Genomic DNA, 13486 nt, shown 5'->3' with positions numbered 1-13486 from the left:
GGAATCAAATGAAAATAGCATGGGATGAAAACACTAATAGCACCAAGCATATCCACAAGGCATGCAGTACCTGCATCACAAAGCCACTCTCATACGTTCTACACATGTGAAATCTAAAGCGTTCAAGTAATGATCCAAGAGGATTACAAAAGCAATCTCAAAGAAGATCATTCTGGTTCTACCTCAAGATTTTTTCATTGAGTGTTACCAAATACACTGTGAAAATTTCCATATCATTTCCAGAACAGAAAATGGGATTTTCTTGTCTGAAATAAAACCAAATTAAAAAGGAAAATAATGCTGTTTATAAATACAGTCTGGTATTTAAATTAAACAAAAAAGAAAAATCAAAGCCTGACAGTAATTATTTTTGAAAACCACAAAACCCCAAGTATCAGTTTGCTGCTAATCCGTTGTGTTGCCAGCTCCTGCATAATGCAAATAAACTCTGTGTCCTTTGGGTCAGGTAAATGAAAATAGTCTTTATAACCTTCTATCAGCAAACGGCATCTGTCACATTTGCAGTATGGAGATGAAAAGCATTTGAAAGTTAAATCTGAAACCCCAGACTGAAACAACACTGCACTTTAATTCAAAGACATTACACTGCATGGCTGTTATTAAGCTCTTCACTCAGAGTGCAATTTAAGTGCCATTTTGATACTCTGTTTGAACAAAGACGTGTCAAATTACAGACACTGGTGTCAAGTCCAGAAACTTTGTGAAAATTAAGCCCTATCTGTAATAGCACCCTATAGGTTTTCATGCCAATGGTATTGTTTCCAGAATTTTTCTGGTGCTGTTTCCAGAATTTTTCTGGTGCTGTTTCCAGAATTTTTCTGGTGCTGTTTCCAGAATTTTTCTGGTGCTGTTTCCAGAATTTTTCTGGTGCTGTAGTATTTGCCTCACACCCCCCTAGCTCTAGGAAGACTTCCACAGCATCTTCCTCCTGCTCATCCTCCTCATCCTTCTCCTGCTCAGCAGTGAGCACTGCTGGCAGCTGATGCCATCAAGCAACTCGTGCTGCAGTTGTCATGGGAAGCCCAGAGCAGAGTGAGGTCTCCTGCAGTGCTGGACTGAACCTCCCTGCTCCAGGAGCAGCTGCCAGCCCACACCTCCCCACATGCTGACATCTGACATTCAGGGCCCAAGAGGACTTTCTCTTCAGCCTTGCTGCTGCAGAGCAGGGAAGGAGCTGGGCCAGCAGATGCCACCTGCAGAAGGATGTGAGGATGTGTCAGGTATTGCTGAAGAAGCTGCACACCAGCAGGGATGATTTCTTTCTGGACAGTGTCCCCCTAAATACTTTTAACCTGCTGTCCATTTGGAACCCTGTCTGGCAAAAAGGACAGAGAGCATTAATAATTACATTTAATAATTACATTTCTGCATGTTCCATGGAAATGAGCAGTGGTGACAGACCCTACTAGCTCCTCCAGAGAAGGAAGAAGTGCAAAATAGAAATCAGCCTCCTTTCCTTCCTCTGTCCATGAAACAAGCCACCTTTTCAGAATGATGAAGTTTGTTTAGCTGGCATCTCTCCCAGGGACCACCACACAAATATCCTCAGACTATTCCCCAGCAGTAGAGGGACTGGAAGTTTTGAGTTTTCAGGTCTTTTTGCATTGGACACAGGTGTCTCAGGAAAAGAATTTTCTGGTGTCTGGTCCTGGATGGTCAGAGGAGAAAGACCACAACTCAATGCAAGGCAGGAAGAGCTTGGGTATTAGATAGGTGAACGGGGAACAGCCAGCACTGCTGGGGCAAAGAATGCACAGGACAAAGCCTGAATCCACAGCAAGAGAAGCCTCCCCTCCTGGGGCCTGCAGAGAAGGTTCTGGCACCAGTACCATGAATCACAGCATTTAGCAGGTAGCCTAAACCATGACAATTTCTTCTAAAGGGGATTCCTACCCCCATTTTTAACTCATTTCCCTAAGGACACTAAACACAGCATACAAGTTCATCCATTTTGTGCTTCATCTCCTCCATCTTATTGTCATTTATCTAAGGCTCCTGTGGGTTCAGGCACACGATGTGAAACCAGGATTGCAGCTGCCAGGATGCAAGGACCTGCCTGTGGTGCCTCACAGCAACTGCTCTTTGTCCAGAGGTAGGAATGCTAAGGACATGATAAAACAGCTCATCAGCTCCTAAAATTTATGCCCGCACCTGTTTTGGCAGACAAAAGCATAAGCATAAACAAGTAATTTATTATTTTTTTAATGGCTGTCTGCTACTGTAACACATGACTTCCAAGCAAGCACTTTTATCAGCAGGGCTCAGGGACTCTAAGGTGTCTGCTGATGATACAAATTCATTATGTATTTGGCATCTGACCAAGAGGCCATATTATTTATTTACTTTTTACAATCAAATTAAGGAAAACAAGCAAGCATTATTAGATTTCTCAGTCCTCAGGAGCCCCCAGGAGTAATATCTAATACTAAGATCTTTAATTGAATATGCCTGTAAAATTATAAATTGTGATGAAAGGACAGATTTCAAATCACATCAATGAAATGAAGACATGTTAGAAGTTCCTTGCCTTATTTCAAGTTTAGGTTGACCAGCTCCCTACAGATGATATGAAAAGTGTGAAAGTCATATTTCAAGCAGATACACACATGCATACATGAATACACAGACACACAACATTAACTCATTGATCTTGATTTTCCAACAACTATTACAAGCAGGTCACCTTCCTTAAAACATGCTACAGATTACATACACATAGGAGTGAGCAGGGACAACGCCAAAATGTTGTTTGAAGTGATAAACAGGGCTTGGCCACGAGTCTGTCTTGCAGAGTGTGGCCATGCCTGCACTGGAAGCATGAAGAGGACACCAGCTATTGCTTTTTTTCCCTGTGCTTAGCTATGACAAGCACTAGTCAGGACAGGGCTAGCTAGCACTGCTTGCTAACCTGGGAGAGGGAAGACAAACCAGGATCAGTGTGAATAAATTCAAGAACCTGCTGGATCCCAAGACAAAGAGACAGGCAGGCACTGCCCCATGAACCTGTCATCTCAATCAGCCCCTGCCATCGACATGGCTGCTCTTCATTCACTCACTGAAAAAACAATTCATTGGGTTTTACCCTGGCAACCCATAAGCAAACTTGACTACATGGGTTTTACCTTTTGTATGCAACAACAAAAAAGAGGAATAGTGGAGGTCTGTAGAAAGACAGATATTGAGAAAGATTTGAAAGGCATTCATGACCTTTCCAGTAGCACCCAAACCAATATCCAGTTTATCTTTCCTAATGTCTTGATGAGCAGGCACATCAGCTTGATCCCTCTGGTGCTCTTTCATACTGCCACAGAAAACCCATCTTCTCCAGTAATTCAGTGCCTGCTGGGAGCACAACCCAATGGGGTGGCCATCATTGGAGTGTCTGACATGCACGTTTGCATAGCCTGCACTGCAAAAAGAATAGGTGACTTAAGAGGCTGGTTGTGAGCTTAAGTTTCCAGATCAGATCAGGACCAGGTCAGGAACAAACAGACATAGTTGTCCTACTTACTGCTTGGCAGCTGGTAAGAAATTAATAGTTATGAGGTAGTTCACCCCAACACCCATTCCTTACCTAGGGTGAATAACTGCACAACTGCAGATTCTCAGGATTCAGCAAAACTCCTCATCTCCCAAGCTTCAGAAGCCTCTTTGTGACAAGATACTTTCCAATTGCTTTTAAAAAGTAGTTTTTCATAAAGAAGATGACTAACAAAAACATTTTTATAATCACAGTAAAATATAATGGGAATTAAATTATGGTACCATAATTCACACTTAGCTGCACAGAGGCCATTTGGCCTTCATCTTTGTGCCTAAATGTGCTGGGTGTGAATTACGAGACTGTAATTCACATCCTGTCACCTATAACAGCTTCATTAAGGATCCAAAAAAAAAAAAATAAAAAAAATCAGAGCACACAGGGTTGGTCACTAGAGATGAAAAACCAGTCTTGTCAGGAAACTGTTCCAAATGAAACCAGCTCAGGAGGTTTGAGACCTGCAAGGGTAACAGAACCCCCAGCAGGCACATTTTCTGCTTCTGCTACTCAGAGAGAAACCCACGTGCCCTCCTGCTGTTCAGAAGCCTTAGAACTTATAACCTCCATGCATTTACATGGGCCTAGTCATCAATCTTCTATAGGTAAAACCCTATAGCTCTGCCTTCACTGCCACTGGAGCTGTGCTTTTCCCATGGAAAGAGTGACATTCATTTGTTCTGAACAGCAAGTGAAAACAGGGCAAGGTCTTGTTTCCCTCCATAACACAGGAAGATGCTGTGAGCACACACACTCCTCAGACACTGAGGAAAAAACAAAAGCCACTATCAGAAAATGCCCTTCAAATCTCCTTCCTTATTTGGTGTGAAATGTAGACATGGAAAGAAGTGGGTGTGCACAGAGACCTCTGCATTGCTTCATGAGTTAAGGGAGATTTAAATGGGGTATGGAGTCTTTGCAAGGTTAAACCTCAGCCTCTCTCAGGTGATAGATGGGTCAGTGATCAGTACATTGCTGCTGAGGGAAGCACTGCAGCAGAAGTGTGGAACACCCACTCCTGATTATCAGGAAAAGCCTTGCTTGACCACTTGCTCCACTACAGAAAAGGTGTCACAGCAGCAGGTAACACAGATTGCCAAGAAGAGCAAATATTATAAATATTTCAAGGATGATTAATCTTTCAAAGCAATGAAGTTAGGCAGAACCCTGGAAGTCAACTTGGCTATTTCAGAACTAATAAAACATGTCTCCTGTATTTCATTTTGACTATACAAAGAGTATTGTAGTAAAAGGCCATTATCCACCATTCACTACCATAACACTTGTACAAGTAGAAACACAGCATATATTTTAAGCAATGACAGTATTTCCACTGTATTAAAATAGTAGTGAGGCAAATGTTCAGCTCACATTAAAGAGCACTCTGTCACCAAGGACCAGATTGCTAGCATCATATATTCCCCCAAGAAAGATAATGCTGCTTGCTTTAACAGAATCATTGTCACCAGGCAACTACCAGTGCTGTTCAGTAATAAATATTTCCACTGTTCCCACAGAAACTGGCTCAGCATCTGGACCTGTTAGTGCCTTGAGAGCTCAAGCTGACCTCCAAGCACCATTATTTCACAAGCACCCAGCACGGGTGCATCCTGGAGACCTCGGGAAGGGGCAGAGAAGCAGGGAGAGTCAGGGCAGGAGAGCAGGCAAGGCTCTCTTCTTCCAGCTCCAATGGCTTGAGAGGACTTCAGATTTCATTTTCTACTCTGCAGATGATAAATTAGTTCAGCTTCATCTCAAACTAATTCTCATGTGGAGAGAGAAGACAGTGCCTGTCCCTGTGTGCAGGAAGGTCACTCGACAGCTATGCCACGGCTCTGCATAAATAAATTCTTGGAGGCAACTTGTTTTTCGGAAGTTCAGAGTTGGGCCAGCAGCAGCTGTAGCCCTGCCAGCTTGGTGTTGTCAGCTGTCAGTCTGCCCGAAGCTTCACAACAAACCAGGCTCCAGCACTTGTTAGGCTTTGTCTCAACCCATATTAGCTTAAATTTAGCTCTATCTCCAAAGTTACTTAAGAAACATTTTCTGCACCTGCAGCTTGCTCTGGGATCAGGAAAGGGCAAGGGTAAAGAAAGCATCCACTACTCAAGTGTGCTGTTATCTCAAGTATTTCTCATGGTTTCAGCTTCTTGTGAGCAGTGATTCAGAGCAGTTTGAGCAAAACTGTGCAATGCTGGTGCATTTAGGATATAGCAGATTAACAATATCTCTGGGAAACTGCAAGGATTCATGACTGCTTCCCCTTCTGTTATTTCTACAGTTTATCAACAGAATGCCATTGTATCAGAGCAGGATCCTGGAAGTTTGCTTTTCATCTTGTAGATCACTGAAGACATACACTCTTTGACTCCACAGCTGCTATTGCAACCCAAAAGACACAATATACTCCAAAAAATGACAAAGAAAAAAAAAAAACACCACAAAACTACACACCAAAAAAATAGAACCCCACTCAAAACCACAACCAAAACAATCAAAAAAAACCCCAACAACCACCCAAGCCATTAAGGAGATCACTGACCTCAGAAACCTGCCTACAATGAAACTACCACTGCAGATGAAGGGACTGTGTCATGCAACTCAAAAAGGGAAGGAGATGCAGTGAGGTCACTTTGTAAAAGTGATTCATAGCAACTCCAGCAATCATTGCAGGTCAGGAGTCATTCCAGTCGATGAAACAGGAACTCAAATGCCTGAGTCCTGTTAAGCATAAAATATGAAGGCTTTCAGCATGCTGTGGAACAGCATTATTAAAAGCAGGGGGGAGGTGAAAGCAGGGCTTAACTGGACCATTTTTATATGCAAGCTGAGGCTGGGCCATGCGTTTAAACACACATAGAGAGTCTTCAGGCTAGCAGGAACCTCTGTATAAATAGTGGCTTGCCATTCACTTTAGGCACCTTTCTGCAGGTACTTGCAGAAAGAGGGACAAAAAGGCTAATCAGCTGAAAGCCATCAGATATTCAGTCTCTGGTTTCAAAGCCTTGGAACTCCTACAAGACAGAGTGTATCCCCATCAAGTCACTGATGATACAAAGCTGGGAGGGGTGGCTGACACTCCAAGAGGGCTGTGCTGCCATTCCAGCATGACCTGGACAGACTGGAGAGCTGGGCAGAGAGAACCTGATGAGGTTCAACAAGTGCAAATGTAGGGTCCTGCACCTAGAAGCCCAAGCACCAATACAGATTAAGGGTGAACCTGCTGCAAAGCAGTGCTGTAAAGAAGGATCTGGAGGTCCTGATAGATGGTAAAGGATCCATGAGCCAGCAGTGTGCCCTTGCTGCCTGGAATCCTGGGCTGCATAAAGAAGAGTGTGGACAGTAGGTCGAGGGAGGTCTGACATGAAACACACCCATGGAGTACCACATGATGCAGCTAAACTGCTGTCTTCACCTTTTGTTTAGTACCAAGAAGGTACCACCCTCAAACATCCAGATACATGCTCAGTCCCTGGTCACTGCAAGGCAACTGACCAACTTCTTGAGATGGTAGCTGTACCCTGGCCAGACCTAGAGTTAAAGCAGAAGAACCAAACCAAGTCCTTTAGCTCAGACCAAAGGGCTTCACTCTAATGTGCAAACATAATTGTGAGTCTCTACCACACTTTGCCCAGCTGTTTGCAAACAGCACATGTGTGCTGGTCAGATGGGAGGTGGTCAGATTTACCACCACTTACTGCTACACACACACACAACAGCCACCCCTACATTTGATTTGTAATGGAATGTAAAATGTAGAAATATTTCCAAGCACCTGGTTTGTGAAGTGACAGTGTTTGCTTATCTGTAGCAGAATGCAACTCCTAGGACACTTCTGACATTTTCATTTACTGCAACTATCAGACAGGATTTTCCAGCTACAGTGGCACTGCAGATTTGATACAGAACTGCCAGAGGCACATTTAAATTGTTAATTGCTTTAACCATTAATATTGTTTAATTATAAATATTTACAAAACATTTACCATTTAAATTTCCTGGAGAAGAATGGAGAGCACCTTTCCTAATAGCTCTTTCATTCCACCCCAATTGTTTGGCTGGGTTTAAATATTCATTCTAATTTTCAAGTCAGTGAGTAGCTTTGCTTGAAAAACAGTAGTAGAGATAACCATTGTACCCAAAGGTGTTGTAAGTGATATGAGCAGACAGGTTGTGCTCTATAAATAGATACATTCTGCCAGTTACACGTATTTCATTTTTTAACCACCTTCTTCCCTTTAAAACTTTGCTCTAGTGTCTTAGCATGCACACAGTGCATATAAAGCACAAAAAAATCTGATGAATATTTCAGAAGCAGGGGCTCACAGCCTACATACAGGGAATCATGTTGTTTACAAACTTGTCCCCACTGACCTGTAAGTAAAATGAGATCCTTGATGGAGCTCACCTTCCATTTAGGCGTCAAGAAAATCAGGCAGCCAGATTTTCTGCAGCTCTGCTCTGAGCTGTAGCAACCATCACTGCAAACAGGAGCTCCTGAACCCTCCAGCACTTAGGAAATTTGGCAACTTACCTCTGGGGCCTACACTGGGGTTTCTTATATGGAAAAAAACCCCAAACAACTCCAGGCCTCAAAATCTTACTCCAAAGAATGAAGCGTGTCAGATTTCACTTAACATTTTCCTGGTGAATAAAAAGCTGTGCCTGACACTGTCAGTTCAGCTCTGAGCTGTGCAGCACGACTCTACACCTCATGGCCCCACACTGCTGGGTGGGTTACAGTGTGCCAGCTCAAGGCAACTATCCTGGGTTTGGTTCTCAGCTCAGGGTCAGGGGTGTCTTTCAGCAGAGCATGGAAACATTCACAGCAAGGGTTGAAATCTAACAGTATGGTGAGTAAGATCCCACCCTGGAGCTGTGGCTAAAGAGGGACATACCTTCTTACAGAACAGTATTCATGGAAGGGAAATAAATTTCCAGGCAGAGGCCAGGAGAGACAGTGCCAGTGATACCCAGACAACAGAATAGGTTTGGGCATGAGGAACAAAGTCTGTTTTAATGCAGCAGCTAAACTTGGCAACAGAAACCTTTGTATGTGACCAAAACCAAATATCAATATCCTGGAAAAAAACCCCAGACCACAAGGTTAGGTAGAAGATATAGGAAAACCCTTGCTATTTTCTGTTCTCTCTTTCCACAGGCAAATTTACACCATGTCTCACTCACCATGGACTATTGGTGTTAGCAGGATTGTGAAGAACAGCAGCTGTGATGACCACATGACTGTGAAGGAGGGCTTGAGAGTATCCCAGCAAACCAGGGTTCAAACAAAACAAGGTGAGTGTCCTCCTGCACTTGCTTCCAACACTTCAACTGTTGGCCTTCAATTCACATCAGTAAAGGAGAAAATAAACCAAAAAAAAAAATAATAATAAAAAAAAATCCACAGCCAGTATCCAGAGTTTGAGACCTATAAATGAGAAAGGAAAAAAAATGCAGTTAGTAAAGCAGTAAGACAGGTGTTTTCAATCAAGTCTTCCCATGTTTCTTTTCTGCCAAGAGCTGTAAAGGCAAATGTCTTCCCTTGCCCTTCAAATCCACATTCCCATGTACAGTTGGAATTAAAACTTGTCCTTGTGCAGAGCCAGTTTGTGCCTCACTAATGCTCTGCTTCCCCACTCGAAACTTGTCCTAAGACAGCAGTTTCTGAACAATGATGCCCATGGGTCCAGGCAGAGCACAGACTAGAAAGTTCACAAGAGAAAACCAAAACAAGACCATACGTATTGTTTCATATCCTACGTACACAGGACTTCTAAGATAGTCTGTGACTCTCCTGAAAACATTTGGGTGTCTATAAATCACAAACCAACAGATTTCTAGAGCTGAAAAGGGTTTAACTAGTGACTAGGTTCTGAACTGATCTCTTCAGCAGAAGGAAGTTTCCATCCCAGGCACTTTTCCACCTAAAGCCAATATATATAAATACAGAGGGGGGGAGGCACAAAGAGGAAACACAAGCTCCTGCAAGACCACATTTCCCAGCATGATGGCAAGTCAAGACCCTGCCTACAGCAGAGGTGACTTTGCCACTTGTCCCGCCCTCAGCTGTGAGCATGCCAGGGGAGCAGAGTGTTTCAGGAGAAAATGGAACCCAGAACTGTGACAGAGCTGCACCCTCTGCCCCTCCTGCCATGGTGAGTGGCAGAGAGTGCCTCAGCCCCTCACTCCCAGTCCAGCTCCACCAGTATTCACTGGGGGATGGAAACCAACGGTCTCATCCAGCCCACGCTCCTACAGAAAAGCACAGGGAAATCTGAATCCAGGCTTGAATAGAAACATTCACTCATTTAATCAAAGTATTTGAGCTTCCCATCATTTTAATCTTTTAAGAACGGGCTAGATGGCCACAGTGACTCCAAGCTGGCAGGAAAAAACCACAACTATACAGAGTTAAACCATGGAATCAGTTTGAGACCTGGCTCCCCACTGACTCTGAGATGGGATAAAATACGAGGAATTGAAAAGTACTTTGCATACATGTTTTGAACTCCCAAGACTCTGCTGCCTTCACAGCACTGGTCTAATTAAAAATCTCTCAAGAAGTCTGTGATCAACAGAAGTTATTCTCTAGCAAAGAAGCTGTTTTTGCCAACTTTTGTTCTTACCCAAAACTCAGTTTGAGCCAAAAAGCAATGTGAAAAACCCTGCTGCTTGCCACTGTGATACGAGTATATTTCTGAAACTACATCATGACAAAGTGGCCTTTGTTTTGCCTCCTATCTTTGCTGATCAACCAAATCAAATTCCACATTGTTAAGAACCAAAGTCTATAACGAAGCTGCATTTTTTTCTGATAAATACATCTGCTTGCACTGCCAAGATGTTATTCTCCCACTCTACTCCCCTCCACAGCCTAGCCCTGCAACTTGTTCACTCAAATGTAGCATATAGGTTTTCCAAAGCTTTTTCTCAGCTCTGGAACTGGAATGAGTAAATAGCCCAAGGTCAGTATGCAGTCAAGTGGCTTCTTTATAGACATCTTAGAAATTAAAACGTTGCTTGAGCTGGGACTATTTCAAATGGCCATTGATAATACTGAAAGCCTGTTTTTCCAAAAGAGGACAAGACTCAGGAAGATTTTAAATCATACATTCTAAACATCGAACTACCCCACTGGCCAGCAGTTATGCCTGCCTTTTCTACACCACCCTCTGTAAAGTTTTAAACCAGAATTACAGCTTTTTCATGGTTGGAGATAAGTGCCAGTATTAATTATGCTACCTATTCCAGAGAAGGGATAATTGCTAACAAAATTTATAGAGCACTATACACCATATTCCCATGCCCAATATTCCCAGGCATACTTTCTTTCCTGTCAGTGTTTAAGAAGACAGAGCCACAGCCTGTCAGGGTTTGCCTTGCCTCCTGCAGACCCTGGCTGGCACAACCTTGCCCTGAAGCCTGCTTTTCCAAAGACTCCAACCCCTTAGTCTTAAGCTCACACTAAAACCTTGACAAATCCACAAGGTGTCTGGAGAAACACCACTGTTGTTTAACAACACGGGGTATTAACCAAACACACTGTAATGCTACAAAATGCTGGGTGGTTTTGTATTTCATGTAATCAAATAATCAGTGTGTGCTTCTGATCCAGGTATCTGCAGAGAACAGCTAGCTCAGAACTAAGTGGAGCAACCCTTTTTCTTCCTGGTCACACAACCCCCCTCAAGCAGCATTATGAGAAGAAGAAAGGCCTGCAAAACAAAATCCACTTCATCTTTGGATTAGCTCCAGGTAAAGTACAGGCAAAGAGAGAAACTAGAGCATGTATCTGTGAACTGCTCAGTGCAGAGTGTTCCATTTATTGATGCAAGAAGAGGATGTATCATCACAGGGAAAACACTTCATGACTTCATTTGACCTGAGGGACTGGAGCTTGAACCACAAAGATGACACAGCCTGCACTGATTTAAAGGAAGGTTCTGCTGCTCACTGACCTTTCTGCCCACAGGATTGCCCCTGACACCCTCAGGGTTTGATCTGCTGCCAAGCATCACCCAAACCTGATCTGCATGCTGCCAGGTCTCAAAATCCAACTCAAAGTGGTACTGACAGAGAAGGAGAAACCCAAAGGAAACAAAGTCTCCTGGTAAAGAGATGAGCAGTGAAGTATTCATCAAGGTGTTAGTCACAAAAGAGCACTATGGATATACTGACAAACTCAACATCTACCCAAGCCTGTCCTTCAGCACACAGATTATCTGAGTTCATCAGTCAGGGGGCTACAGGGAAAACAAAGGATGCCAGTTCATCTGGTGAGTGAACAGAGAGGCTGAGATCCATGGGGAGATCAGAGCAGCACAAGCCAAACCTATCAGAAGTTGACTTACTGATTTCCTCCTGCACAAAGCTGGACACCACTGCTCCCATGGCAAAAGCTGCATGCCTTCCTCAGCCATCTAGCATCCTCTAGATGGAAACAGGAGGGGCAATAGTGTTATAGGGAAGGGGTCATTAGCAAAAGCCTGAGAGAAATGCCCCGCTTTCCTCATCCAGTTTTACTCACAGCACTTTTCTCCTCAGCCCCCAAAATGTGCACAGTAAAACTAGCATAAAAAATTAAAGATGTGAGGATTTAGTTGTATTTCTTATTAGAAAATATCTCTTCCTTTTGCAGAAGTTGCTCACTATGTAGGAAATAAGTCTGATATGTCAAACAAATATTGATCAAATCCACTATTTACAAGGGGAAAAGTTTGGAAGTAATTAAACTTCTTGAAGCTCATGGGACAAGCTTGGACCACAGATGATATTCCCCATTCTCAGCACCTGCTACTTGAGACAATGTATTCCAGACAATATTTTCAGAATCTTGCCAAGAGGAGGAGAGAAATAACCCCAGAAAGGAAAAGGTTAACATACAATCTCTGCATAAGTAAATTAACAGCAATTTAATGTCAGAAAATTTCTTTTAAGTAGAAGAATAACCTGTATTCCCACTCCCATTATGAACAAATAAGCAAAAGAATAGCTGCTATTCATTTGGTCATGATTTGTCTTCAAATAACTTCCTTTTTTTTTACTTTATTTTTTTGGCAACATTAAAAAGAACAGGTTTGGCCTTCCACCTCTCTCTCCCTTTAGCCTATTTAAAATTCTTTACCCTGTCAGGTACTCAGGAAGTGGTTCCACAGTCTCTCTGCAGTGGCAGCATCACAACCTGCCATATAAAAGGTCATGTAGACATTAGACAGCATAATGCAGTGGTAGCAAGGCAGGAGCAGGCTGCACTCCTGGCATTTCAATAGCACCACATGCACTTTTACTCCTAGCCACTCACAGAAGTTACTATTACAGGGACATTTACAGGTAGATTTTTCCATAAGCATTTTTAAGAAGCCAAGAAACGTGTTTCTGAGACACAGAAACTGTCTGTAAGCTTTTATCTTTGTCTGCATTTAGCCCCAGGAGAAGGTTCATCCTTGACTGCAAACACTCAAAGTCATGGTTCTCAAAGAGCTCAGGAAAACAGGCTTTTGTGTCTCAAAATATGAAGTGGCAGCCACTTTTTTTCAGGTTTCAAGTTTGCTCGGTGGGATGGATGCACTGGGACAGACCCAGAGAGACTTTTTAGAGTGAGTGGACACACAGACATGTGGTGCAACCTGCTGACATTCAAGTCCTCTTTCTGTACCACAGACCCTGCTCTTCTTTCTCACATCTCTGCTAGGCTGAACACTCAGAAAGAAATTCCTCAACTTTCTAACTCCATACTCACAAAACTACAAGTCCCAGGCTCCGAGCAAAGTTTAAAACAAGCACTCTGCCCCTAATTGCTGATTCCTGTATATTAGTTTTATCCATATCGTTTGAAAACCTAAGACTTTAGACTCCTCTTTTAGACTCCTTGATTCCTCCTTTATATCTTACACAAAACTGAGAGGTGATTTTTAAAACCTTAAATGC

General features: G+C 42.9%; 1 protein-coding gene across 6 annotated transcripts in view; it reads right to left on the bottom strand.

The window, feature by feature from the left end:
* The window catches only part of ADGRL3 (adhesion G protein-coupled receptor L3), a 401888-nt gene that overhangs the window by 244049 nt on the left and 144353 nt on the right, over positions 1 to 13486 (bottom strand). For 4 of the 6 annotated variants that reach the window (XM_030449718.1, XM_030449717.1, XM_030449722.1 and 1 more), the window contains exon 3: positions 8744 to 8987. In XM_030449718.1, the coding sequence (XP_030305578.1) occupies positions 8744 to 8798 (55 nt within the window). In that variant the 5' untranslated portion in view covers positions 8799 to 8987. Of the gene's footprint in view, positions 1 to 8743; positions 8988 to 13486 lie in introns of those variants that run through there. The other 2 variants (XM_030449720.1, XM_030449721.1) reach the window with 1 other exon arrangement.

The sequence above is a fragment of the Calypte anna genome, chromosome 4A (assembly GCF_003957555.1).
Source record: "Calypte anna isolate BGI_N300 chromosome 4A, bCalAnn1_v1.p, whole genome shotgun sequence".
Lineage (NCBI taxonomy): Eukaryota > Metazoa > Chordata > Aves > Apodiformes > Trochilidae > Calypte > Calypte anna.
This window is presented reverse-complemented; position numbering and strand designations above follow the sequence as displayed.